Source organism: Cervus elaphus, chromosome 12 (genome assembly GCF_910594005.1).
Source record: "Cervus elaphus chromosome 12, mCerEla1.1, whole genome shotgun sequence".
Taxonomy (NCBI): Eukaryota; Metazoa; Chordata; class Mammalia; order Artiodactyla; family Cervidae; genus Cervus; species Cervus elaphus.
Window position 1 is genome coordinate 81,477,422 of NC_057826.1, and position 26,644 is coordinate 81,504,065.

Here is a 26,644-nt window from a genome sequence, read left to right on the forward strand (position 1 = left end):
AGGTTTATAGTATTTTTAGGAGCTGTACAGTGTTCAGTTGTGTGGATGAACTTCATGAAAAAAGTTTCATGTAGTTCATTATCTCTCATCACAATTTTTCACTATATTTTCGAAGTACATTTTCAGAAGTTATATTCGATCTCTCCTTAGATAAATACATAGACATGAAATTGCTTAATATCAGGAAGGTTATAAGGATTTTCATTCCTAAGAACAATACATAAATATGCCTGTTTTATGTATGCTGGATTTTATCGGTCTTTATATGTTTGCCAATTGAACATGCAGTAAATCTCCTTAAAGAAAACGTGTGTTTCTTTGATTAAAGCGAGATTGATTGTCATTATGTTCCCTGTCATGTATATTTTAAGAACTGCCTGTTGAAGTCTTCTGCTCGTTTATGATCACAGGACATGGTCTTTTAAGCATTTTTTTTTTTTTTTTACTGTTCTTATATATAGATGGTAAGTGTTTGTTGGAGAATTTTTTTTTTCCCTAGGTAGAATTGTTTAAATGTGTATTATATTACCACTTGGGAAGTTTTTGTTTTTTGTCAAAATTAATACTGTTTAGTCTTCTATATTTATCATGCTTTTAGCTCCAATCTCTGCTTCTCATACAATGAAACTTTTTCTGCTTTGTAAATAACATAAGATTGTGCATCTGTATAGAAACATTCTTTCCACTGACAAACTCACTGCCATGAATTAGTAGGATTTTCAAAATTGGTTAGTGATTGGCTAAAAGAAGCTCCAAGTCCTTTATTAATACCCTGTTTTGTATTCTTTAGTTGCTTTATGTGTAACTCCTATATTACTAATAATTAGGACTTAAGGATGCAGGTTGATAAGGGGCTGTATTTTTTTTTCCTGTTTATGTGTTCCTGGCTTACTTACTGTATAGTCTAGGGATTGAATTTAATTTATTGTCTCTATGAGTCAGGATTCAATTGCAAGTTACTAATCACTGTGGATATGTTTAAGTAGTAAAGGAAGATACTGCTCCTTGGTGTCCAGCTCTTTGCGACCCCATGAATTGTAGCCCACCAGGCTCCTCTGTACATGGAATTCTTTAGGCAAGAATACTGGAGTGGGTAGCCCTTCCCTTCTCCAGGGGATCTTCCTGACCCAGGGAGTGAATCCGGATCTTTTGCATTGAGGGTGGATTCTTTACCATTTGAGTCACCAGGGAAGCCCCCCTTTTAAGTATAAAGGGTCTTAATTCAAAGAGGTGCTTACAGAAATCATCAGAAGTTACCGAGCAGTCAGCTGTACTCCAAAAGCTAGAAAATGAGGAAGCTGCGATCATTGTACCTGCTTCCAGCCTCATGAGGAAGCTGCTATAATTATTGGCTTCTGTACTAAGGTGCTTTTACTAGAGTTGCAGTGAACACAGAGGCCCTGCATGGTGCTTCTCAACACTCAGAAGTAGAGCCTGGACACTGGGGCAACAGCAGGCTGAAGTACTTTTGTATACATGTTTGCCAGCAGAAACAAGCTAGTAGCAAAACCCTCTGCCTTGGTTCAATCGGTTCAGTTCAATTGCTCAGTAGTGTCTCTTTGCGACCCCATGGACTGCAGCATGCCAGGCCTCCCTGTCTATTGCCAACTCCCAGAGTTTACTCAAATTCGTGTCCATTGAGTCGGTGATGCCGTCCAACCATCCCATCCTCTGTCGTCCCCTTCTCCTCCTGCCTTCAACCTTTCCCAGCATCAGGGTCTTTTCCAATGAGTCAGTTCTTTGCATCAGGTGACCAAAGTATTGGAGTTTCAGCTTCAACATCAGTCATTCCAATGAATATTGAGGACTGATTTCCTTTAGGATGGACTGGTTGGATCTCCTTGCAGTCCAAGGGACTCTCAAGAGTCTTCTCCAACAACACCACATCAATTCTTCAGTGCTCAGCTTTCTTTGTAGTCCAACTCTCACATCCATACATGACTACTGGAAAAACCATAGATTTGACTAGACGGACCTTTGTTGGCAAAGAAATGTCTCTGCTTTTTAATATGCTTTCCAGGTTGGTCCTAACTTTTCTTCCAAGGAGCAAGCGTCTTTTAATTTCATGGCTGCAGTCACCATCTGCAGTGATTTTGGAGCCCAAAAAAATAAAGTCTGACACTGTTTCCACTGTTTCCCCATCTATTTGCCATGAAGTGATGGGACTAGATGCCATGGTCTTAGTTTTCTGAATGTTGAGTTTTAAGCCAACTTTTTCACTCTCTTTCACTTTCATCAAGAGGCTTTTTAGTTCTTCTTTGCTTTCTGCCATAAGGGTGGTGTCATCTGCATATCTGAGGTTATTGATATTTCTCCCTGCAATCTTGATTCCCGCTTGTGCTTCTTCCAGCCCAGTGTTTCTCATGATGTACTCTGCCTATAAGTTAAATAAGTGGGGTGACAGTATACAGCCTTGACGTTCTCCTTTCCCTATTTGGAACCAGTCTATTGTTCCATGTCCAGTTCTAACTGTTGCTTCCTGACCTGCATACAGATTTCTCAAGAGGTAGGTCAGGTGATCTGGTATTCCCATCTCTTTAAGAATTTTCCATAGTTTGGTGTGGTCCACACAGTCAAAGACTTTGGCATAAAGCAGAAATAGATGTTTTTCTGGAACTCTCTTGCTTTTCCGATGCTCCAACAGATGTTGGCAATTTGATCTCTGGTTCTTCTTTCTTTTCTAAATACAGCTTGAACATCTGGAAGTTCACGGTTCATGTACTATTGAAGCCTGGTTTGGAGAATTTTGAGCATTACTTTACTACCGTGTAAGATGAGTGCAAAAATGCGGTAGTTTGAACATTCTCTGTCATTGCCTTTCTTTGGCATTGGAATGAAAACTGACCTTTTCCACTCCTGTGGCCACTGCTGAGTTTTCCAAATTTGCTGGCATATTGAGTGCAGCACTTTCAAAGCATCATTTTTTAGGATTTGAAATAGCTCAACTGGAACTTCATCACCTCCACTAGCTTTGTTTGTAGTGATGCTTCCTAAGGCCCACTTGACTTCGCATTCCCAGATGTCTGGCTCTAGGTTGGTGATCACACCATCGTGATTATCTGGGTCTTGAAGATCTTTTTTTGTATAGTTATTATGTATATTCTTGCCACCTCTTCTTAATATCTTCTGCTTCTGTTAGGTCCATACCATTTCTGTCCTTTATTGTACCCATCTTTGCATGAAATGTTCCATTGGTAGCTCTAAGTTTCTTGAATAAATCTCTAGACTTTCCCGTTCTATTGTTTTCCTCTATTTCTTTGCATTGATCACTGAGGAAGGCTTTCTTATCTCTGCTTGCTATTCTTTGGAACTCTGCATTCAGATGGGTGTATCTTTCCTTTTCTCCTTTGCCTTATGCTTCTCTTCTTTTCACAGCTATTTGTAAGGCCTCCTCAGACAGCCATTTTGTCTTTTTGCATTTCTTTTCCCTGGGGATGGTATTGATCCCTGCCTCCTGTACAGTGTCACAAGCCTCCGTCCATAGTTCTTCTGCACTCTGTCTATCAGATCTAACCTCTTGAATCTGCCTTGGTTAGACCTTCCCAGTTTAATGTGTGGGAATTGAGGAACTTAAATCACATCCAGAACCTGAGATGTAAGAGTTTGAGAAATGCAGTTTCTTTTTTAGCTGAACAACTTCTGCCAGAAAGCAGAAGATGGGTAGAGTGGATATTGAATATTAATCTCCCATATTCACCACAGTCATACATAGGAATAATAAATACTGGCTTACAATGTTGTTTTTCCTATTCTTAGATCAATTTATGTGAAGAATTTGATTTCTTCCCCTTGTTTTTCAGCATTTGCTAGAAGTAAAGTCTTTAAAGCATCTGACAAGATTGACCCTACAGGATCGCATTACCAAGTCTCTTCTTCATTTGCACAAGAAGAAGAAACCTCCCAGCATCAGTGCCCAGTTTCAGGTTGTTTCCTATTTACTTTTTTTTTCCTTTTATTTTTAACAAAGAGGAATCTGTTTTGTTCAGATTGACATCACAAGGTCACAGTGATCTGCAAGATTCATGCGACTAAAAAGTTATAGTAGAATGACTGTTTTGGTTGGAAGTACCAAAGATGGGAGAAAAATCAGGTGCTTTTATTCATCTCTGGGGAGTTCGTATCCCAAAGAGGAATTCGTTATTTTCACCTTGAGGAGAAAAGCACCAGAAAGTTGACTGCCCAGATGTGGCACTGTTACCACCATGGTGTATGTTTTTTTTCCTCTGTATGTTTAAACCACATGCTAGTGCCATCATTATTTAACTAAATGGAATTGTAAGGTTTTTCTTGACTTTTTATTTTAGTTTTGTATATATAGGAATCTGGATCATTTTATTGTGACTGTGCATTTAGGGATAAATACAATCATAATAAATTAACGAAATCACCTCCAGAATTAATTTCAAAATACTCTTCACTTTTCCTCTTCTTATCAGATTATCTCTAATATTCTGTTCACTTGCTAGATATTTATGAAAATGAGCTGAAAATCTGAAGGGTAATGGTATTTTAGATAATTTTATTCTACCTTGTGCTTTATCACTCACAGAAGCAGTACTAACTAAAGCATTGTTAACTAAAAATTTCTTTATCTACTGATAGCTATATTTCTATTTTTAAGCACTTTTTCAGTGCTCCTTTTTAATCCAGGATATCTAAATGTAAATTATCTACTAACATGTCACTGGATATGATCTTGTTTGATTTATAAGCACAGTCCTTCAACCTATAAGCTAGAAATGTCATTTTATTTTAGACAGTTTTCACCATAGGCCCAGAGAAAAATTTGATTCTATAAAAGCTACTTGGTCATATGTTTTTTCTTAAAAAAAAAAAAAAAAAAAAGATTAAAGAGCCAAATAACTTACTAGGTCCTAATAAAGTTAAAGGAAAGACAATTGAATATATGATGGAAGCTCTGCCATGAATTTTACACAAACCTTCTTAAATCGCAATCCTATGGCTTAATGGTATTTGATTATTTAAAAAGAGAGAGGTGTTGCTTGGCCCTATTTATCTAAGGAAGCATTAGTCTCCTTTGCATGATTAGGACGAGTAGAACCATTAAGCTATTGTCTCCTTTGTTTTATCATCTTGGTTCTTTTACAGGTGCCTCTTTATCAAACTCAGTCTTTAATCTGAAGAATACCTGTTATAGCTACTACAATTAAAGCTTAATTACAGTCCTATAATGTCCCTTAAAATCCCCCAAATTCAGGAATTATGGATACTTTCAAATTATATTCATGTATTTAACATTTACAAAGAGTCATCTGTAATGTTTCTGATACACTGTTAAATATTATAAGAGTAATGAATTAATTTTTCTAAACTTTTTATTATTTAGAAAATACAGTGAACAAAAACAAATGAAAATCATTTACCATCCAGAAACATAATGATGAATGTACTACATTTGCCATATTCCTTATTAAATATTTATACATATGCATTATCTATTTTTCCTCCAATTCTGTGAGATAAATATCATCATTCTTATTGTACAAATGAGGAAATTAGAAGTGATGGAGATGGATGGCAGCCAGCTGTCTATGACTTCACACCCTTCTTGTGAATGAATGTTTCTTTTCATCAAAGTGAAATTGTAGAACTCATGAAGGATTAGCTGATGTAGGAATTGCTCTTTTATTATGAACATCTAGAAAACTAGGCAAAAAGTAAAAATAGTGTTTTTAGTTATCAGACAATAAGCATTACAGGATTATGATCCCTGAGAAAAGGGAAATAAATGAGGCAAGTCCCAGGTTACTGCACAAAGATAGTTTGCTGTAGCCCAGGGAGAGGGAGCCCAAACAAATGCCAAAGGTTTTGCTCTGAACCTACCCTCACAAAGCTTAATAAAAGTAAGTCTTGAAGAATCAAAATGATCCTGTGTAACTCAACCCCAGGGGCAACTGTTTGTTGCTCTTTAAAGAAATACAGCAAAATCAAAGAATATAAAATCACTCCAGTGTCCAATCTGAAATTATTAGGCATGTGAAGAATCAGGGAAAGAACCACCCATAACAAGACAGAAAAGTTAATCATTAGAAACAGATTGTAAAAATAACAAAGATGATGGAAATAGTAGATGAGGGTCTCAAATAGCTATTATAAACCCTGTAAGTGTGTCCAGAGATATAAGAAAGATGTGTATAATAATGAGAAAAAAATAGAAGACAGGAAAAAGACACAAATGATTAATCATTTCAGAGATTAAAATTGTAATATTTGAAAATGAAATAAACTAGTTGGGATTAGTGCCGAAGTAGTGAATTAGAGTTTACATTTACTTTAAAATGCAGAGATGTAATAAACGATGATGAGGGAAAAAATGAAAAAAAGCATTAGCAGCTTGTGGGAAAATATTAAGTCATTGAACATAGATGTAATTGATATCTAAGAAGGAAAGGCAGAAGAGGGGGATACAGAAAAAATTTTGAAGAAATAATGACCAAAATATTTTCTGATTTTTATGAATAATATAGGCTCAAATATCAAAGAATCTCAACAAGTCCCGAGCAAAACACCTCCCCGCCAAGCATATCAAGACATATCACATCAAATTGCTAAAGCCAGTTAAAAAAAGAAAATTTTAAATACAACCAAAGAAAAAAGATATTTATGTTCTATGAAATGAAAATAAGAATAACAGTATGTTTCTCATCATAAACTATGAAAGCCAGAATTCAAGACTAGTATTTTTAAAAGCCTGAAAGAAAAAAAAATTGTCACTCTAAAATTCTCTGCACAAGTGAGTAGTGAAGGTTAGAGACTTTCTTAGACAAACAAAAGTTGAGAGATTGCAGTTCCAGGAAATCTACAATATAAGAATGCTAAATTTGGAATAAAAATGATGAGAAAACCACAGAATTTGGATCTATACAAAACATTAAGATTGCCAGAATGACAGAATGTAACTATTAAAAAGTTTTTTCTTCTTTGAATCTTTAAAAAAAGATAATGGATTGTAGAAGACAAAAATACTAGTATGTTGTATGGTACAAATAAGACATATGATAAAGTAGCACAGAAGGGAGGGGCTAAATGTAAGTTTATTCTGTTGTAAATTTTTACTCCATATAGTCAAAGGGGACCGAAAAATTTTTAAGTATTTTAAAAAGAAATGAAAATAAAGCATCAAAATTTGTGCAGTGCATCTAAAGTAATATTCCAAAGTTAATTTATAATAATAAATTCTCTTATTAGAAAAAGTAAAAACTTCATGTCAGTAATCTAAGGTTCTACCCTAGGAAACTAGAAAAAGAAAAACATTAAACCCAAAGCAAGCAGGAGTGAATGATAAAGTAGAATCATCAATGAAATGAAAAACATAAAAATAATAAGAGAAAACCTGATGAAATAAAAAATCTGGTTCTTTGAAAATATCAGAAAATTTATAAACCTCCAGTTAGACTAACCTGGAAAAAAAGGCAAAGCACAAATAATCAGCATCAGGAATGGAAGAGGGAACGTCATTACATACTTAAAGGTTAAAATTGAAGGAGGAGACTACTACCTTCCTGGATATCCTACTACAGGAGTCCCCAACCTCCGGGATCTAATGCCTGATAATCTGAGGTGGAGCTGATGTCATGATAATAGAAATAAAGTGCACAATCAATGTAGTGCACTTGAATCATCCTGAAACTATCCCCCTCCCACCCGGCTCCAGTTCATGGAAAAACTGTCTTCCGTGAACCTGGCCCCTTGTGTCAGAAAGGTTGGGGACTGCTGCCCTACTGAATGGTTTTCCCAAAGTTGCTCTAATACTGCATGCATTTGAATAAAATCGTTTCATGAAATCTGAAGAAAAGTAAAAAATGTATTGTAGACTTGTTGTGTAGTTGCTAAGTCATGTCCAACTCTTGTAGACCCCAAGGACTGTTGCCTGCCAGGCTCCTCTATCCATGGGATTTCCCAGGCAAGAATACTGGAGTAGATTGCCATTTCCTTTTCCAGGGGATCTTCCCAAACCAGGGATTGAAATGTTGCCTGCTTGGCAGGTGGATTCTTTACCACTCAGCCACCTGGGAAGCCCCCATCGTATATTTAGTTGGCTATAAAATTATTTGCAGTATTTACCATTGCCAGTCTCTCAGCTTTAAGGTTAAACTGCCATCCTTGTCCTTAACTGGCCTCAGTTTAATCAGTATGGCGTTGTACACAATTTGCTTTTCAGAAACAAACCTGGTTCTGTGTTTATCACTTGTTTTTTGCATATTTTACCAACATCATAAATCATTTGTGTCCAGTTTGGAATGAGAGACAGTGCTAACTATATTGCTTTGTATTGCAGGCCTCATTAAGCAAGCTGATGGAAACACTTGGTCAAGCAGAACCGTATTTTGTAAAATGCATTCGCTCTAATGCTGAAAAGGTAAGAATGTCCCTTGAATGAGAGCTTCTAGCTTGGCTTACTTCAAACCAAACTTTAAAGTCGTTCTAAGGAGGATATGTGGAAGCGAAGCTGTTTATAATCTTTGTAAGGAAAATGGTGTTCTGAATTTTCTTTGGATATCCTTCTAATTTCCTCACTTACCTGCCTATGAACTATTTATATGAGCTCAATTTAGCATTTTTTAGAATTTAGCATCGGCTACAGAAGCAAAAATCTCTTGAAATTTCATTATACAAAATAATTTTTTGCAACTTTTGTTACCCTAAGATTAATCTCTTGTTCAGACATAAGGTGTTAATCAGTCACTCTTACAGAACTTGCCTGGCATTTTTCATGTTTAGATTCTTGTCTCTTTAAAATAGGTTACTCTGGACATTCTTGATTTCCTTCTCGTTTTATATGACAGTTCCCCTAATTAGAGCTTTGCAAAATATATCTATTAAGTGTAAGCATTTGTTATCTTTGTGTCCATCATAGCAAAAAATAGTTCCAGCCCAAACTTCTGAAATTTACTAGGAAATTAGGTTCAACTTCCTTAATTCTTAAGAAGAAGTCTCCAGCTTTGCCAGTTACAAGTTTTGTGGTCTTAGATGAGTTGCATGACCTCTCTGTGCCTTAAATAATTTCGTCTGTGTAAGAATATACTGTAATTGTAGGACACTTCATAAGTGTTTCGTGAGTACATGAGAAAAAACCAATGTAGTACTTAGAATGTTCCTGGCCCCTAGTAAGTGCTTAGTAAATGTTAGCTATTCCTTAATGGTTGGTTCTTTTATGGTGACAAAAAGGGAAACTTTTATTTACAGTTAAAGAGAAATTTGAGTCCCTGTTATTGAGACCTTGTTCTACAAAGAGTTCAATTAATAAGGTATTTAAGGACACAAAATAAGTACTAAATAAACGTTAACTGTTATTATTGTTTAACATAAGCTGCCCACTTGACTTTTTTCTTGACAGTTGGTATCTCTGTCTTTCTGCAGGAAAATGTTTGGGATTTCCTTAGTGGAAAATTGAAAGTGGTATTTAGAGAATAAGGAGAAATACCAGAAATTTCAAATACATCTTCTTTTGAATGTCTAAAAACACACCTAAGAGATACCTAGGAGTGACTGGTGATGAGGGACTATAGGAATTTTTTATTTTCCAGGGTGCCTTACAGGATCATCAGCAAAAACTATTTAGGGAGATAACTGCTCTTAATCTTGTACTAGTCATAGAAGATGAATCTGTCAGCTCTCAAGTTAAGGCAACTGGAAGATTGTAGAGTAGGTGGTTTCTGAGTGAGATGGTGGGTAAAATCTTAACAAAAATATACTCTTAACTATGTATAAGTAAGTTAATTTTGTTACAAATTTTATAGTGACTAAACTCTGTAGCCTGTGGGCAGCAACATTTCCTTTTGAATTTTGAGGGTGCTTTTCTTCTGCAAGTAACGAAGCCTGGAAGTTTGGTGTCTCTTTTTTTCCCTTTAGTCAGGCAGTCAGAACTTTTCTGAAGCTACCAGTTGTGGAGGTAAGATTATCTCAGTGCCTCTGCTATGTCTTAACCAGACAACCTCCAGTCAGTTCCTAGATATTCAGAATTTAACTACATTTACAAAACAAACATAAATTTGGAGATCTGTTCTTCTGGGTTAATAACCCTTTTTCTGTTTGCTTTGTTTTAGTTACCATTAAGGTTCAGTGATGCCTTGGTGCTTAGACAGCTTCGGTACACTGGGATGCTGGAGACAGTTCGAATTCGCCAATCAGGATACAGTTGCAAATATTCTTTCCAGGTTATGCTTTTATAGTGATATTTAAATATATATGTACATCAAGTAAATTAGTCTTGTGACTTGCTTATTTTTCATTTGGCACTCACTTGTTTATTTCTCTTAATTCTCCTCCCCATTCTATCTTTCATATACAGAATTGATGAGGGATAGAGAATACTCATTTCCATTGACTGACAGCAATATCATTAAGTTTGTATTGTAATAGATTCCACTTCTTGGCTATTCTCATTTGATCTGAATGTTTGCTTACATAAGTTTACTCATAACATGGCAGTTCTTCACAGTGATTACTCCAGTAACTGAAATATATATAATCAGAGTAATCTAGTTCAAAAGAAAAGATCTCTTTCGATTTTCCCTAAAGTTTTCTCAGCAGAATTTTTTTTCATAGTATGCTGCCAGCAAGGCTTTCAGCTGTTTTCATGAGCTGCTGCTGCTATGGGTATAGACATTATTTTGAAGCTTTTCAGAAGCTGAGCACATCTTTACTGTTGAGGGAAAGCTTTATTTTCAGCTATAACCTGAGATAGCTGCCACCTTTCCTTATTTTTCTGCTAAAAATTTCAGAACCTTATTAAGTAACTTTTTCTTTGGTCTTTAGTATAGCTTTTTCAAAGGGAGAATTAGTTTCTGCCCTCCTTTTCTTCCGCTTTGATAACAAAATATGTAGATATCGCTACCCCCAATTTTACTAATTAATTAATCTTTTGTAATGTTTTAAATTAACTAGTCATTTCTTGGTTTCACCCTGTTTAAAATAATGAGACAGAAATCAATAAAAGGACAATTAACTTTTTTGGGATCTTGTTTACATATAATTCTCTTGTGATTTTACAATATTTTCTTTTCATTTTTCAGGATTTTGTGAGCCATTTCCATGTACTTCTTCCCCGAAATATTATTCCATCCAAATTTAACATTCAGGATTTCTTCAGGAAAATAAATCTTAATCCAGATAATTATCAAGTTGGAAAATCCATGGTAAATATAATGTATACAGCCCTTGTCCAGATTGAGTATGTTTTTGTAGGCAGCAGTGGAGATACAGACATAGAGAACAGACTTGACACAGTGGGGAAGGAGAGAGTGGGACAAATTGAGAGAGTAGCATTGAACACATACATTATCATATTAATGTAAAATTAAAATATTAATATAGATCAAAATTACCAATTAATCTAAAATTAGACAGCCAATAGAAGTTTGCTGTATGACACAGGGAGCTCAAATCTGGTGCTCTGTGACAACCTCGAGGGGTGCGATAGGGTGGAAGGTGGGAGGGAGGCTTAAGGAGGGGACGTATGTGTACCTATGGCTGATTCATGTTGATATATGGCTGAAACCAATGCAATATTGTAAAGCAATTACCCTCCAATTAAAAGTAAATAAATTGAAAAAAGAAAAAATAATTATCCAATACGAAATATTATTAAAGTGATACTTTATGTTCTTTCTTAAAAAAAAAATAATGGCAGTCTTTGCCTAGGAGAATGTTGATAAGAAAAATAATGGACAAGATAGTGTAAGGAAATTAATTAGACCAAGATTTTTAGTTAATGAGATGGTCAGTATTAATCAAAGAGCTTATGACCAATGCTTTAGTGCCGCCTATAATTTTAACTGCTTAAAAAGCATCTCTTTCTAGGTATTCTACTGTAATTTTCAACTCAGTTTACTCAAAATGACGTTAGCCAGATTCGCCTCTGTCTTTAACTAATCAACTGCTCTTTTTCTCTGTCACCTTTCTTGTAGTTTCTAGACTAGAAACCATAATCATATATGGCTTACCCTTCACTTTAACCTTTTTACAAAAAAGTTCTGTTTCCATTGTTTTTCCTTACAAATGATTCTCACATCTCTGCCTTTCCCTACATTCCTATTGTTTCCATTTTAGTTCTGTTTCTTAGCTCTCACACATTTCTCTTACAGTAAACAGATCCATCATCTGATATCAGTCTGTTATTCCATGTAACTCACTCTGCTCTTAGTATCAAAATTATCATCTTCATATACTTCTTTCTTTATGTCAGTTTCCTGCTCAGTAATAATCACCCAATAACCTCCTGATTAAACATCTTTCTCTTTTTCAAGAACTTCCGTGTTGTGAATTCATACTCTCTTATTGTTCCATGGTCCCCAGTATGTACATTTATTCTTATTTCTAGCTCCTTGTTTTGCACAGGTAGGGTCCTCTGTCTCTTGCCCTTGATAGCTTACTGTTTCACTCTATGGGTTTCTGATACCTATCTGTGCTTTTTAAAAATCTTTTAAACTTTTGACAAAAATGGGAGATGGTGGACATGTTTCTTAGTTTGATCCTGATAATCATTTCACAGTTTATACATGCATCAAAACATCACATTGTACATCTTAAATATATACATTTTTAATATCTATCTGCTCTTAAAGTTGAGGTGCAAATCCTGTTTCCAGAGGGACTGTGTCTAACTTTGTATCCCCCTAAATTCCTAAAGATTTATAATTGAATGAAAGAGTGAATAAACACACTGATGAATATCTCTGGGCAGCAAAGAAGCCTTTGATGCATACTGGATTTTAAAAGATCGTTGTTATTTATCACTATTATAATCATTGGCTCCTGACAGCAGTGAATTTCCCCAGGGAATAATTTATCACAATCTCTGGCACTGGGATTTTTGTACCTATGCTCACCTTTCCAGTTCCCCTTCTATATTCTAGTACCTCCTTTCCAATTTGAGAATGACTGCTTTGGCTAAATCATAGAAATATCAGGATTACTTGTACATGTCTGCTGCTGTACCCATTCTTCTCTAACAAAGCTTATCATGGGAATCATCACAGGAATGAAGACGCATTAAATAAATTTCTCATCTCTTTTTAAGCTGTATTCTTCATCTCTTTCCCTTCTGGTAGGTGTTCCTAAAGGAGCAGGAACGACAACACCTACAGGATCTGCTTCACCAGGAGGTGCTCCGCAGAATCATATTGCTGCAGCGGTGGTTCAGGGTCTTGCTGTGTAGGCAGCACTTCCTCCATCTGAGACAGGCGTCTGTTGTCATCCAGGTGGGAAGTAAAGGGTTCTTTGCCTGAGACTGACCAGTGTATTTAGCCTGTGTTTTAGTAACTAGAAGTGTTTTATTGTGAAGCATTTAAATAAGAATGTAAATTTCTTCAGAGATGCGATTATGTCCTTCTCATTTCTTAAATGTTCATAGTAACCAACAGATTTACCTGGCAATACAATAATAGACTATTAGTAAATATATTAATGTACAGTTGAAATTAAATTGAATTTATAGTTATAATGTCCTGTGAGGTATAATTAGGAGCAAAGGAGTTATGTCCCTTAATTTCTGTTGACAAAGTTATTTTTAGTTTTCTTGGTGATATTTGAGAATGATACATACATTGTTATAATTATTCAAATTCATATTTTACATTTATATTTTTATTTTCTCCCTCATTGATTTCTCCCTCATTGACAGCTGTTTTCCATACAGCCTTCCAACTTTTCCAGCTTTCCAAACTTTTCTGTTTGTGCAAGAAAGTCTTTAATATCTTAATCTTTGAAATGTATACACATTGACCCATTAGTACTGGCAAATTGTAGGTGAGAATATAATGTAATTTATTAAAATTAATTTGTAGGGCATGAAATCATCAAAAATTAAATTATTGTAAGTTGTATAATTGACTTCATCAAGGTTATATTATCTAAAATTGTTATTTTCACTAAGCATATCTGGAAAACAATTTTTTTTCTTTAACCACCCACAGTTTAGCTGTTTAGCTACTTAATCTCTAGTTATGACATAAGAGATTTCTTTTTTCTGTGAAAATGTGTTACATGATACCAGTTTTATCATTTTGTCTTCCCCACAGCAATTCTGGAGGAATTATGTACATCAGAAGCAAGCCCGAGATGCAGCTGTGCAGAAAGATGCTTTACTTCTGGCAGGTGCAGCCACTCTCCTGCAGGCCTCCTGGCGCGCTCACTTACAGAGGCAGCGCTATTTGGAACTGCGGGCTGCCGCCGTTGTCATCCAGCAGAGATGGAGGAAGCGCTGTAGGCGGAGACACTTGGCCGCTGTCTGTATACAGGCAAGATGGAAAGGCTACAGGGAAAGTAAGAGGTATCAAGAACAAAGGAACAAAATTATCCTTTTGCAGTCACTGTATAGAGGATTCAGAGCAAGACAAAGGTAATCTTCATTGCTATAATAATTAACTCCTCTTTTCTCAAGTACTTTGCTTATATGTCTGCTCTAACATTTGCCTAACTTGAATTAGAACTGGTTGTGTACAATTTGTCTTCTCTTCTAGACTTGGATCCCCCCAGCAGTTTTAAACCACATTGTGCGGTTTATAATATTGAATTAAATTGGTCTGTGGTTATAACTGCTAAGAATTAACTTTACATTGGGTTGAATCCTTAAAAATTGGCAACATTGCAACTGGTTTTACTTTCAGAAACTTCAATTTCATTTTTAAGGTTTATCTTAAAATAAGATGTTATTGAAATGAGAGCTTTGCTTCTGAGTTAACTTATGCTTTGATTAGAGTGCCCAATTAGGAATAATATACTTAATAAAACATCATCTCACTTATAGAAACAGAATCCTGAAATATGCATCCATGTTAAAGAAATACTTAATATTATACAAAAATTTTTTTGAGACTTTTCACTTTTAAAAATTCTTAATAAACTTATTCTCTCCATTGGTAACCAAGAAATATCTCTAACCTGTTTTTTTTTTTTTTTCTGTTTTGATATAGATTTAAATCTCTGAAAGAACAAAGAGTAAAAGAAGCAAAACTAGAACTTGGATTGGCAAGTATCAAGCCATATGGGACTCTGGAAATTCATGGTTCAGACCCTTCAAAATGGGAGGATTGTTCATTTGACAGCAGAGTAAAAGCCATTGAGGAATGTAAATCTGTGATAGAGAGTAATCGAATTAGTCATGAAAGTTCAATGGACTGCTTGAATGAGTCCCCAAACAAGCGACAGGAGAGAGCCAGAAGTCAAAGTGGTGTGGACTTGCAGGAAAATGTGATTGTAAGAGAGAGACCCAAGTCCTTGGAAGATCTCCACCAGAAAAAAGTGAGTCGGGCCAAAAGAGAAAGTCGGAGAATGAGAGAACTAGAGCAAGCTATATTTAGCTTAGAATTGCTGAAAGTCCGTTCTCTTGGTGGTGTGTCTCCTTCAGAAGAGCGTAGATGGTCTACGGAACTGATGCCTGAGGGCCTTCAGTCTTTACAGGGTACACCTGATAGTGAAAGCTCACATGGAAGCTTGGAACTTCTGAGCTGTGAGGAGAGCCAAAAAAGCAAACCAGAGCCCATAATTACTGATGAAAGAGACTTGCCATTTGTACCACCTGAGGTATCTTGCAGTCCAGATTTTGAGCCACAGGACTATTCTGTCAGTGCCGCAAGCGAGACTAACTATACATTGACTCAAAGGGGGCCACCCTCTGACTCAGTGCATTTAAAGAATGGGGCTATGAAGGAAAAGCTGGTTTGCAGTTCTGAATCTATTACCTGTAAACCACAGCTGAGAGACCCCTTTATTTCAAATAGTTTGCCTACATTTTTTTATATTCCCCATCAAGACCCACTGAAAACGAGCTCCCAACTAGACACAAGTGTCCAGAGAAGCAAACTATTAGAAAGTGAAGAAACGCTTCCATCTCTTACTTTGGATATCAGCAGGGAAGCCGGAAAGTACCACCTCCCAGGAGAAAATCAGGTTGTTGCTTCTTTGAATACAGATTCTTCAAATACCGTGCTTAAGAAGTTAGAAAAATTGAACACTGAGAAGGAAGAAAGGCAAAAGCAATTGCAGCAACAGAATGAGAAAGAGATGATGAAACAGATTCGCCGACAAAAAGATATTTTAGAAAAGGAGCGTAAAGCCTTCAAGACAATTGAAAAGCCAAGAACTGGGGAGAGTTTTCTGGTACCATCTTTCCATCAGTCAAAGCAGAGAATAGAGAGACCATCCTCTCTTCTCATCCTGAAAACCCCAAATAAGGATGAAGAATCCAGTATGGTTGGGACTCCGTCAGTAACTATAAAAGATTCTGTTCTTGCCCCAAAAGACAGTCCCTCGACTCACTTGCCCTTGAAGGACCGACCTGTCACTCTGTTCTTCGAAAGAAAAGGAGGCCCAGGCCAATCTCATACTGTCAAGGAATTATCCAAGACAGACAGAGTGTCCACCCAACTGAATGTTGCCTGTAAACACTCTCATAGTCGCATTTCAAAGAGAGAACACCTGAGGCCGGCTCAGCCTTGTAGCCACAAATCTGATGACCCTTTCAGAGATGCAGCCACTAAGGCCATTTTTTTCACGCCAAAGGAAAATATGAGTAGTTCCCTGTAAGTGAAGTGTTTATTTTTATGTATAAATGAGAAACTTTTTGGAAATTTTCATTAAGGTGCCTTGGTGTACCTCAGTTATTTGTATGGGTGCTACTTGAATTAGCTAATTTCTGTGTGTAAAAAAATTTCCTGATTGTTGACTACACCAGCCACCTGAAAATTGGATATAATTATACCCTGGGAGTCTTTGACTAAGCACAGGCAGCAGGGTTTTTAGTCCCCCCCCAATGAGGGAGAAAGCACTTGTGGAGCGCCACAGAGTGGCTGGAAATGCAGTCGACATTCAACAATGCGGGTTGCCCCACAGCTGTTAGGTGTAGCAGTCCAAGCTTATTTGTGTCAGGCTTTAAAATTAATGGGGTTTGTGATAGCTGTTGGCCTATTCATGGTCTTCATTAAGATCTTTGTTCTTTTTTGAGGGGGGCAGATAAAAGCCACATAATATTTAGCATCTTAACCATTTTAAAGTGTACAGTTCAGTAGCGTTAACCACATGCACATTGTTGTGCAACAAATTTAGAACTTTATCTTGCAAAACAAATTCAGTTACCCTTGAAAGCAACTCTCCTTTTCCCTTTACCCCCAGCCCCCGGCAACCACCATTCTGCCTTCTGTTTATAAGACTGTGACTACTTTATTTTATTTTTATTTTTGACTGCACTGCAACCAGGATTGAACCTAGGCCCTCAGCAGTGAAAGCTGAGTCCTGACCACTGGATAGCTGGAGAATTCCCTGTGACTACTTTAGATACCTTGTATAAGTGGAAGTTCCTTATACTTTTAAGTTGTCTTAACAAGTGGTAGCTATGAAAAAGCATTTAAGTGGTACATAAAACAAATTTGATAAAATTTAAAATATTTGTATTAAGCCTAGTTACACAGTGGATTCTTTCAGTTCTTGTGGAAGAATATCACTGTTTAAATGAAAGGAGAGCCATATCTTAGGGCTAAAAAAGTTGTATTTCATATTAACTGTGAAAATAACTTTCTCATCAAATTCTGAGCTTTTAAATCTTTCAGTCTTTAAAAAACTTGCATACAGATTTTATAGAAAACCTTTGTAAATATGGGCAAGAGATCATTGATATTTTATTTTTCCACTAAGAATTTTTATATCATATTATAAAATGCAGTTGGACTACATGACAGCTTGAGAGCCTAGTCCTGCCCATTAACCTGTAGATTGTCCAGCAGTTCAAGACTGTAGCATATAAGCCCATCAGAAAATGTTCAGTCAGTCAGTCAGTTCAGTCGCTCAGTCGTGTCTAACTCTTTGCGACCCCATGAATCACAGCACGCCAGGCCTCCCTGTCCGTCACCAACTTCTGGAGTTTACTCAAACTCATGTCCATTGAGTCGGTGATGCCATCCAACCATCTTGTCCTCCGTCATCCCCTTCTCCTCCTGCCTTCAATCTTTCTCAGCATCAGGGTCTTTTCACATGAGTCAGTTCTTTGCATCAGGTGGCTAAAGTGTTGGAGTTTCAGCTTCAGCATCAGTCTCTCCAATGAATATTGAGGACTGACTTCCTTTAGGATGGACTGGTTGGATCTCCTTGCAGTCCAAGGGACTCTCAAGAGTCAAAAGCATCAATTCTTTGGCTCTTAGCTTTCTTTATGATCCAACTCTCACATCCATACATGACTACTGGAAAAACCATAGCCTTGACTAGATGGATCTTTGTTGGCCAAGTAATGTTTCTGCTTTTTAATATGCTGTCTAGATTGGTCGTAACTTTTCTTCCAAGGAGCTAGTGTCTTTTAATTTAATGGCTGCAGTCACTATCTGCAGTGATTTTGGAGCCCCCAAAAATAAAGTCTGTCACTGTTTCCACTATTTCCCCATCTGTTTGCCATGAAGTAATGGGACCGGATGCCATGGTCTTAGTTTTATGAATGTTGAGTTTTAAGCCAGCTTTTTCACCCTCCTCTTTCACTTTCATCAAGAGGCTCTTTAGTTCTTCTTTGCTTTCTGCCATAAGGGTGGTGTCATCTGCATATCTGAGGTTATTGATATTTTTCCCGGCAGTCTTGATTCTAGCTTGTGCTTCATCCAGCCCAGCGTTTCTCATGATGTGCTCTGCATATAAGTTAAATAAGCAGGGTGACAATATACAGCCTTGACGTACTCCTTTCCCTATTTGGAACCAGTCTGTTGTTCCATGTCCAGTTCTAACTGTTGCTTCCTGACCTGCATACAGATTTCTCAAGAGGCAGATTTCAAAAACATTAATCATCCTTGTGAATTACTCCTTTTATCATTTTGCCAAGATACAGTCTTAACAGCTCCTTTTTTACTTTACCTTATTAACAACTATTTATCTTCAAAATGATATGTATTAGATTGTTTGCATGAAAGCTTAAGGAAAATCCATACTTCACATCTTCTCTTACTCTGTAAGTAATACTAGAAACATTAGCATTTTATAGAATTGTAAATGTTAGTGTTTCTAAGTTATCTATTCAGTTACCACATATTATAGATGAGGTCACTGGTGCCCGTGGATGTGAAATACCTGGATAAGGTCACAGTTAGAAATAGCTGAGCCCAGAATTTGAGTTTCCTGATTAGAAATCAGCATTGGGTATCCTGATTAGGAAGTAACATTAGATTAGTGTTCTTTCTATGCCATAGGGTGATAAGTGCATTGTAGTTTTCATCTGGTTAGTAAGGGAGAACAAAAAAGAAATCATGGAGAAGCTTAGAGAAAATGCTGTGAATTAAAAAGTTAACCAGAGTAGCCAGGTACTATCAAAGGTCCTGTTAATTGTCCCTCTTTTGGAGAACAAATCAAAGATAAATGACTCAGCTGTGGCAAGAGAGATCTGAATAATCAAAAGGGAATCTTTTAGGACAACCTAGGACTGCTGGACTTGATTTTATACTGGTCAGAAAGAGAGATCTCTAAGAAGATTTTAGCTGTAAGAAAGGTGTGTTTAGGGATTATTGGACAAGATAACCTAGGCTTTCCTGGAAGATTTTGAATGCAAGGGCAGTTAGTCTGCCAAAGGATACTATAAGTTAATGTCTGCCTTAAACTCAGCAGTATGCTAGAAGGTTAAAATATGATTTTCAGTGAGTTTACAGTCTTGCTAAGAAGAGATGAACAATATGTTCCTGATAAATTTAAAGATTCATGGTCCTGAGTAAGTATAGATAATTGGGTTCTTAAAAGTATAGGAAAAGTATAGGTTCTCTTCAGATTTTCATCAGACACAAACATTCATTTCTGCAGAGAATTTAATGATAAAGCAATCATGTCATGTGGTTATTCAAGCAAAAATTAAATTCTCATAAACTAACACTATACTGTCTGTATGGTTTGGAGCATAGTTCTTTTAGTTTGATAACAGTTTCTTACTCTGTCAGTGTTGATTTTATTCTGTACAGCCTCAAGTTTTAAAATTAAGCCAACAGATAAACGTTGCAGAGAGATTTCAGAAAGAAAATTTGTCAATAGAACCATCTCCCTATAAAGCAAAGTGATGAGATCCTCATCACTCGGTAGCTACTTATCAGGTGTTTTAAATGATGAGCGTGTAAAGACCCCTTCTAAGACTAATTCTTAAGATTTGTGGACTTGGTATTTTCCCTTTCTCACCATCAAATCCATTTCTTTGACCTGGCCTGTTAGACTATATTTCATGCTATCCTTTTAAGACTGCTGCCATGAGTTATCTGCTAGGAATTGAAGTGTAATCCTGTTGTTTCATCCGAAGTGTCACCATGGAAGCCTTGAACAGTGGAAATCCTCAACTCCAGAAACAAGATGAACCAACTTGGAAACCTGTAAAGTTAACTGGGCCGGGCCAAGGAGAGGTAAGTGTTGAATTTTGTTTTATTTATCTTGTATGCAAAATAGGTGCACACTGTTTTGGAAATTACTGTTCTTGTAGTTAGAACACTTCATTTACTCATTTACTCCCAAGTGTTTATAGAAAAAGAAGCCATGAGTTAAGTCTGTTATACTCAGAGAGGAATACTTCAGGCAGGGAAGAATGCCTACAAATCCAGGTTATATTTACAAAAAAGGAATTCTAAAAGAAAAGGCAATTTATGCAGGTGACTTTGGTGACGTATTATGGCAGTGAAAAATGACTTCCTTGGCTATGGAGAAGAACAGTGGATTTAGCTTCCATTCTTATTCTTTGTCCAGAGTAATGAATATGGATTGCTTTTGGTTATGGCTGTCACTTCTAGTGGAAAAGGCATGGGGCGGGAGGGGATGTTTCAAGAAATTCATGAGCTCTCTGATGTCTTTCATTGGCATCATCTCCCAAAAAACCAAAACAAAACATTGTTGTGTTATTTGTTTTATCATTTGGTCAAGCAGGTTGCCAGACCGGCCCATAAAAAGAAAGCTCGAATGGCGCGGACGCGCTCCGATTTCTTGACTAGAGGTACTTTTGCCGATGGGGAGGGGGATACAGAGGAAGATGATTACGATGACATTATTGAGCCCCTTCTCTCCCCTGACCAAGCTTCTCACTCTGAGCTAGGGCCTGCACCCAGCCTGGGTCAGGCCTCTCACAGTGACTCCGAAATGGTAATTTTATAGCAGTATAAGAAAAATAGGCAACAAGCAAATCTGATGGAAATAGTCTTTGCTAATCTAAAGCTAACCTTCACAGCTTCTTCTCCATATATAATGGTTTGTACGTGGGAAACCTCAGTGAACACAGCAACTAAAGCTAAACCTTAATTTAACAGGACTTGGATTAAGGGCACTTTAGCACAGTATATGTCAGTTAAATCATAAGTTAGGCAAAAAATATTAAAATTACTTAGCACTAATGTAGAAGTTTTCTGTGTTCTATCTTAAAAGTTTCTAGAACAGGAGCCTCAAACTTTTTTTGTAAAGGGCCAGATATTATATATTTCAGACTCAATGGGTCATACAGTCTCTGTTGGAACTAGTTAATTCTGCTCTTGTAGAGTGGAAACCGCCGTAGGCAGTAAGTGAACATAGGTGCATGGCTGTGTTCCAATAAAACTATTTACAAAAACAGGCAATGAGCTTTATTTGACCTGCTAGCCATAGTTTGCTGATCTCTCTGTGGTCTAGTGACTAGATATATGTTAAATAATCCAGTAGCTTTTAACTGAAATAGTATTCTCTCATTTTCTCTCTCTCTTTCTCTCTTTTTTTTTTTCCATTTAAACCTGCTTCCCCTCTGCATTTTTTTAGTAATAAAAAATAAACATGAATTTTTAAAAAATGTAATGAGAAATGCTAAAAATATCTTCCTGAACCAACCCAGCCAACTAAAAGGCTGTGTGAATTTATATTAATCACAAATTATAACATTAACATTATATTTAAAATTGCATAAATAAAATAGCTTTATTATCATATCTCAGCCCAAATTAGGTACACATAATTTGATAAGTTTGAGTATATTTATGGATATAAAGTGTTTGATTTTGGAATTGGCCTGGAAAATACAATAGGAGTACTCTGTATGCCTATTATGTACTAAATGTTATCATTGAGGAGGTAGAGTGATAGGCATTTTATTTCCATGCATATCCTTAATTAAGTTTAGTCTCTAATGTTCTTTTGTAGTGTCTGTTCATTATGGGAGGAGCATTTTAGGATGGTCTTCTGTTGACGCATTAAATATTTCCTCTTTGAGTGGCTTTAAGCTGTTTCGGGGGCTTCTCTGGTGGCTCAGGTGGTAAGGAATCTGCCTGCGGTGTGGGAGACACAGGTTTGTTCCCTGGAGCGGGAAGATCCCCTGGAGAAAAGAATGTCTACCCGCTCCAGTATTCTTGCCTGTAGAGTTCTGTGGACAGAGGAGCCTGGCTGGATCATGGGGTCGCAGAGAGTCAGACACAACTGAACGACTAACACTTCACTTTTTTTTAAAAAAAACTTTCAGGCTGTTTGTGCTGAAGACCTAGTTAGTTAAAAGTTATCGTTACATTCCAGAATAATCTCATTGTCTTTATCTCTTGTTGGAGATAGACCCAGTTTTTAAATGATAATATGGATATTCTAAGGAAGAAAAAATAAAATCACCAATAAAAATACAAAAATGCACAGCCAGTTATCTAATTAGACTAATGAATCATTACCCTGAACCAAATGGTAAAAGTTGCTCAGCCTGTATGTTCATTAATATATCTAGTTAGAACCAAAGGTTTCTCTTCAGTGTAGGATTAAATTTCTCCACTTTGGAGATGGCCCTATTTTTGATTTATAATTATTGAAACGTATTCTGTCATATGCTTAGTTGGTTGAAGATGAAATTATGTAATGGAGCAAACTAATTTTAATGAAAAAACACTGCTATATATTTCTAGTATAAATAGGGAACATACTTAAATTATTCTCCAGTTTTTATTTGTCAAAGAATTTAGCATTTGTAATTGCTGTTTTGTTCCTGAGAGTTTCCTGTGATACAAACCTTAGTCCTTTTGGTGGTAGAATTCTTTCTGAGAACTCTTCTTGAGATGAGCCAAGAAGCTGGGCTTTCTGCTTGGAGCATTCAGTCCCTGTCAGGGTCCCATCTGGCAGTCTGCCTGTGATTCTGTTCACCTGCTTGACGATCACTGCATGCCAGTAGTTGTAGAGCGCCCTCCTGCACAGTGTACCAGTCACCTCTCCAGCTTTCTCCCTGTCCTGTGTTTCATCCCTAGCTGTTTAGGAGTAGGTTGTGGTGTTTCTTTCTGGTGGACACTTGCATGAAGAAGCTTTGCTTTCTCTAGACTATGCTGACAGATACTTATTGGGGTTGGGGGTGGGAAGGGTAGGGACAGTTTTAAAGTATGTTTCTGTTTATCTGAAAATATGCCATGTTCTAATGTTATCTGATATTGTGAAAATGAAGACTCATTATTTCTAACTGAAATCTACTGAATTATCAAAATCTGAATATCTTCAGGGTTGTAAATGGTCTTGATTTTCTGGGCACATGATTTTTTTAAAAGCTGGATAGTTTTGTTTATTTTTTCTGGACAAAGTGGTTTAGTGACTCTGACATTTGCTGAGGAGTGTGTCATTCCTCAAGGAGGCCATCAGCTGACCTTTCCATGGGTGAGATCACTGATCCTAATGAGATAAAAACAGTTAGATATGCATGCCCTCAAGGGGATTTGATAAGCATTACCTCTGGAGTTGACAAATGGGTAATTAGTTGTTGCCTGCAGTGAAGGAGTGGAAGTGAGAGTAGTGGTTTCTGTCTCTGTGACCTTGGTTTTGTTTTGTTTTTCTCTGCTTTTAACTCTGCCATTTGAATAACTGTTTAGGCTCCGTATGCTGGCTTTCACTGGGTTTTTATACACACCATGCTGGCTCAGAGGTTAAAGCGCCTGCCTGCAATGCAGGAGACCTGGGTTTGATCCCTGGGTCGGGAAGATTCCCTGGAGAAGGAAATGGCAACCCACTCCAGTATTCTTGCCTGGAGAAACCCATGAACAGAGGAGCCTGGTGGGCTACAGTCCATGGGGTCACAAAGAGTCAGACATGACTGAGCAACTTCACTTCATTTTTCACTTTATGTTGGTTTTTACCCAAGAACAACAATATATTCTGCTAAGCAACATTTTAAAGATAGCTTTCATATAGCTTATTATTTAGTCTCTGAATCGTATGGATGGTGAGTTAATAAAATCATTTCTACCCCTCATTTGTAGAATTGATAGAGGTAACAGAGTTTTCTCGTATAGTTTCTTCTGCCATTCCCTACACTTAAAGCAGTCATCTCCATGGGTCTGACTCCCAAACAGTTCTCCAGAATTTGTTGTCTTTATCTCCTGTATGATAAAACTGAGTTTTTCATTTTCCCCCACAATTACTGTACTTCTTACCTTCCTATTTCTGTTTGTATTTCTCTGAGATACTCTTCACTCCTTATCTGTGTTGAATTTTCCTTCTCTTTACTCCACAGAAAACTGCCAGAAAAAAAACCATTGATCAAGCACGGCTAAGTCTGTTAGCTTATTTTACAGTAAGGGGAAAGCTACCTCGATTAGGTCTTAGTAATTTTTAAGAAAGGTGAAGTCAGGAAAGGATATTTATAATATTTTAGGACCTAGGCTAGTGATTTTGAGATGAGTATTGCAAGTTGGAAAACTGGTGAATTGAACAGTTTATGGCATAGAAAGTTTAGATTGGTGGCCCCAGGACAGCAACTTATTGCATACACTTAGTATTTACTTATTTTTTAACATACTGTTTTCTGTTTTATATTGTTTAATTTCTTCAAGCCTGTTAGGGCTCTCTGGTTTTTAGTTTTGTTATTCAGATTTTCATTAATTTTTCTTTACCCCCCCTTTGACTGTACCTCTCAGCTTGCAGGATCTCAGTTCCCTGAATAGACCTTGAACCCCTGGCCATGGAGTGAGATCCTAACCACTAGGCCACCAGGGAACTCCCTACACTTAGTATTTATATGTGTATTTTATTCCCCCTCAAAAGTCAGAGGACAGCATTGCCACTTTCTGCTGTTTGATTTGGTAGAATTTTCCTATGAAACTATCTGGGATTGGTACTTTTTTGGTAGCATAAGTTCCTCTATTTCTTCTAGGAGAATTAGCCTTTAAAGCTTTCTGTCTAATAAGGTCAATTTTGGCAACTAGTTTTTTCCATTTCATTGTTCAGATTTACTTGCATAGAGGTTTATAAAGTAGTCTCATGATTTAAAAAAATTCTGTTTCAGTGGTTATTTCCCTTTTGTCAGTTCTTATTTCATAGATTTTTTTTTCTTTACCTAGTTATTTGTCTATTTTGTTAATTTTTTCCAGAGTAACAGGATCTGGTTTTATTTATCATGTTTCCTTTTTTTTCATTCTCCACTGATTTCTGTTTTTACCTTATGTTTGTTATTTATTATATTTTCTTTTGGTTTACTGTCTTATTTTTCTAGTCTTTTGAGTGAGTAACTTTTCATTTATTTTTATTGATACAGGTTTTTAAGGCTATGAATTCTCCTCTGATCACACTTCAGATGTATCTCATTTATTTTAATGTGTAAAGGCTTGATTATTTTAAAGAAAATCTGTAATTTTAGTTTATATTTCTTTTTTTTACCTGAAACTTGTTTAATAGAAATATTTTTTAGTTTTCAGATGAAGAGCCTTTTTGTTTTTAAATCATTGTTAGTTTCTAGTTTTATTGTATTCTGATGAAAGACTATTTATAATGCTTCTGTTTGATCAAATTTATTGGTATTTTCTTTGTTACTTAGAATATGATCAGTTTTTATGAATGTTCCATGTGCATTTTTTAAATTGAAATATATATGATTGCAATATTATGTTACTTTCAGATATACTATGTAATGATTTGGCACTTGCCTACATTTTGAAATGAACACCATCATAATTTTAGAGTCATCAATCCCCATACAAGGTTATTATAGTATTGCTGACCATATTCCTTGTGCTCCATACACATACCCATCACTTGTTTATTATTGAACTGGATGTTTGTATCTCTTAATCTCAAAACCCACACCTCTTCTTCCACCCCTCTTCTTCCATCCCTCCGTCCCCCTACTCCCTTCTGGCAACCACCCATTTGTTCTTTGTATGTATGAGTCCTTTTTCATTTTGTTTTTGTTTTTTAGAATCCACATGTGAGAACATAACACTTTTTGTCTTTGTCTTTGGCTGATTTCACTTAGTAGAATTCCCTCTAGATCCATATATGTTGTCTCAAATGACAAGAATTAATTTTTATGGCTTAGTAATATTCCATACACATATGTGTGTATTTATATATATACCACATCTTTTTTATCCAGTCATCTACTGGTGGGCACTTTGCTACTTCTATAACTTGGTTATAATAAATAATGCTGCAATGGACATTGGAGTACATATATCTTACATTAGTGTTTTTTTCCCTTTGGATAAATATCCAGAAGTAGAATTTCTGGATCATATCGTAATTCCACTTTTAATTTTCTGAGGACCTTCCATACTGTTTTCCATGGTGGCCATACCAGTTTACATTCCCACTAATAGTGAACAAAGGTTCTCTTCTATCCATATCCTTGCCAGCACTTGTTACTTGTTGAAAGTGTGTTTGATAAGGTGTATTCTCTATTCAGAGTGTAAAATTTCAGTATACATGCATAATCTCTACCTTA

General features: G+C 36.4%; 1 protein-coding gene across 11 annotated transcripts in view; it reads left to right on the forward strand.

Moving 5' to 3' along the window:
• Window positions 1-26,644, forward strand: part of MYO9A (myosin IXA) — a 238,126-nt gene that overhangs the window by 155,629 nt on the left and 55,853 nt on the right. For 6 of the 11 annotated variants that reach the window (XM_043919707.1, XM_043919713.1, XM_043919708.1 and 3 more), the window contains 9 exons: window positions 3,801-3,923; window positions 8,300-8,380; window positions 10,068-10,178; window positions 11,037-11,159; window positions 13,074-13,223; window positions 14,043-14,362; window positions 14,937-16,544; window positions 20,267-20,366; window positions 20,878-21,093. In XM_043919707.1, the coding sequence (XP_043775642.1) occupies window positions 3,801-3,923; window positions 8,300-8,380; window positions 10,068-10,178; window positions 11,037-11,159; window positions 13,074-13,223; window positions 14,043-14,362; window positions 14,937-16,544; window positions 20,267-20,366; window positions 20,878-21,093 (2,832 nt within the window). The remainder of the gene's footprint in view (window positions 1-3,800; window positions 3,924-8,299; window positions 8,381-10,067; window positions 10,179-11,036; window positions 11,160-13,073; window positions 13,224-14,042; window positions 14,363-14,936; window positions 16,545-20,266; window positions 20,367-20,877; window positions 21,094-26,644) is intronic. The other 5 variants (XM_043919714.1, XM_043919715.1, XM_043919716.1 and 2 more) reach the window with 2 other exon arrangements.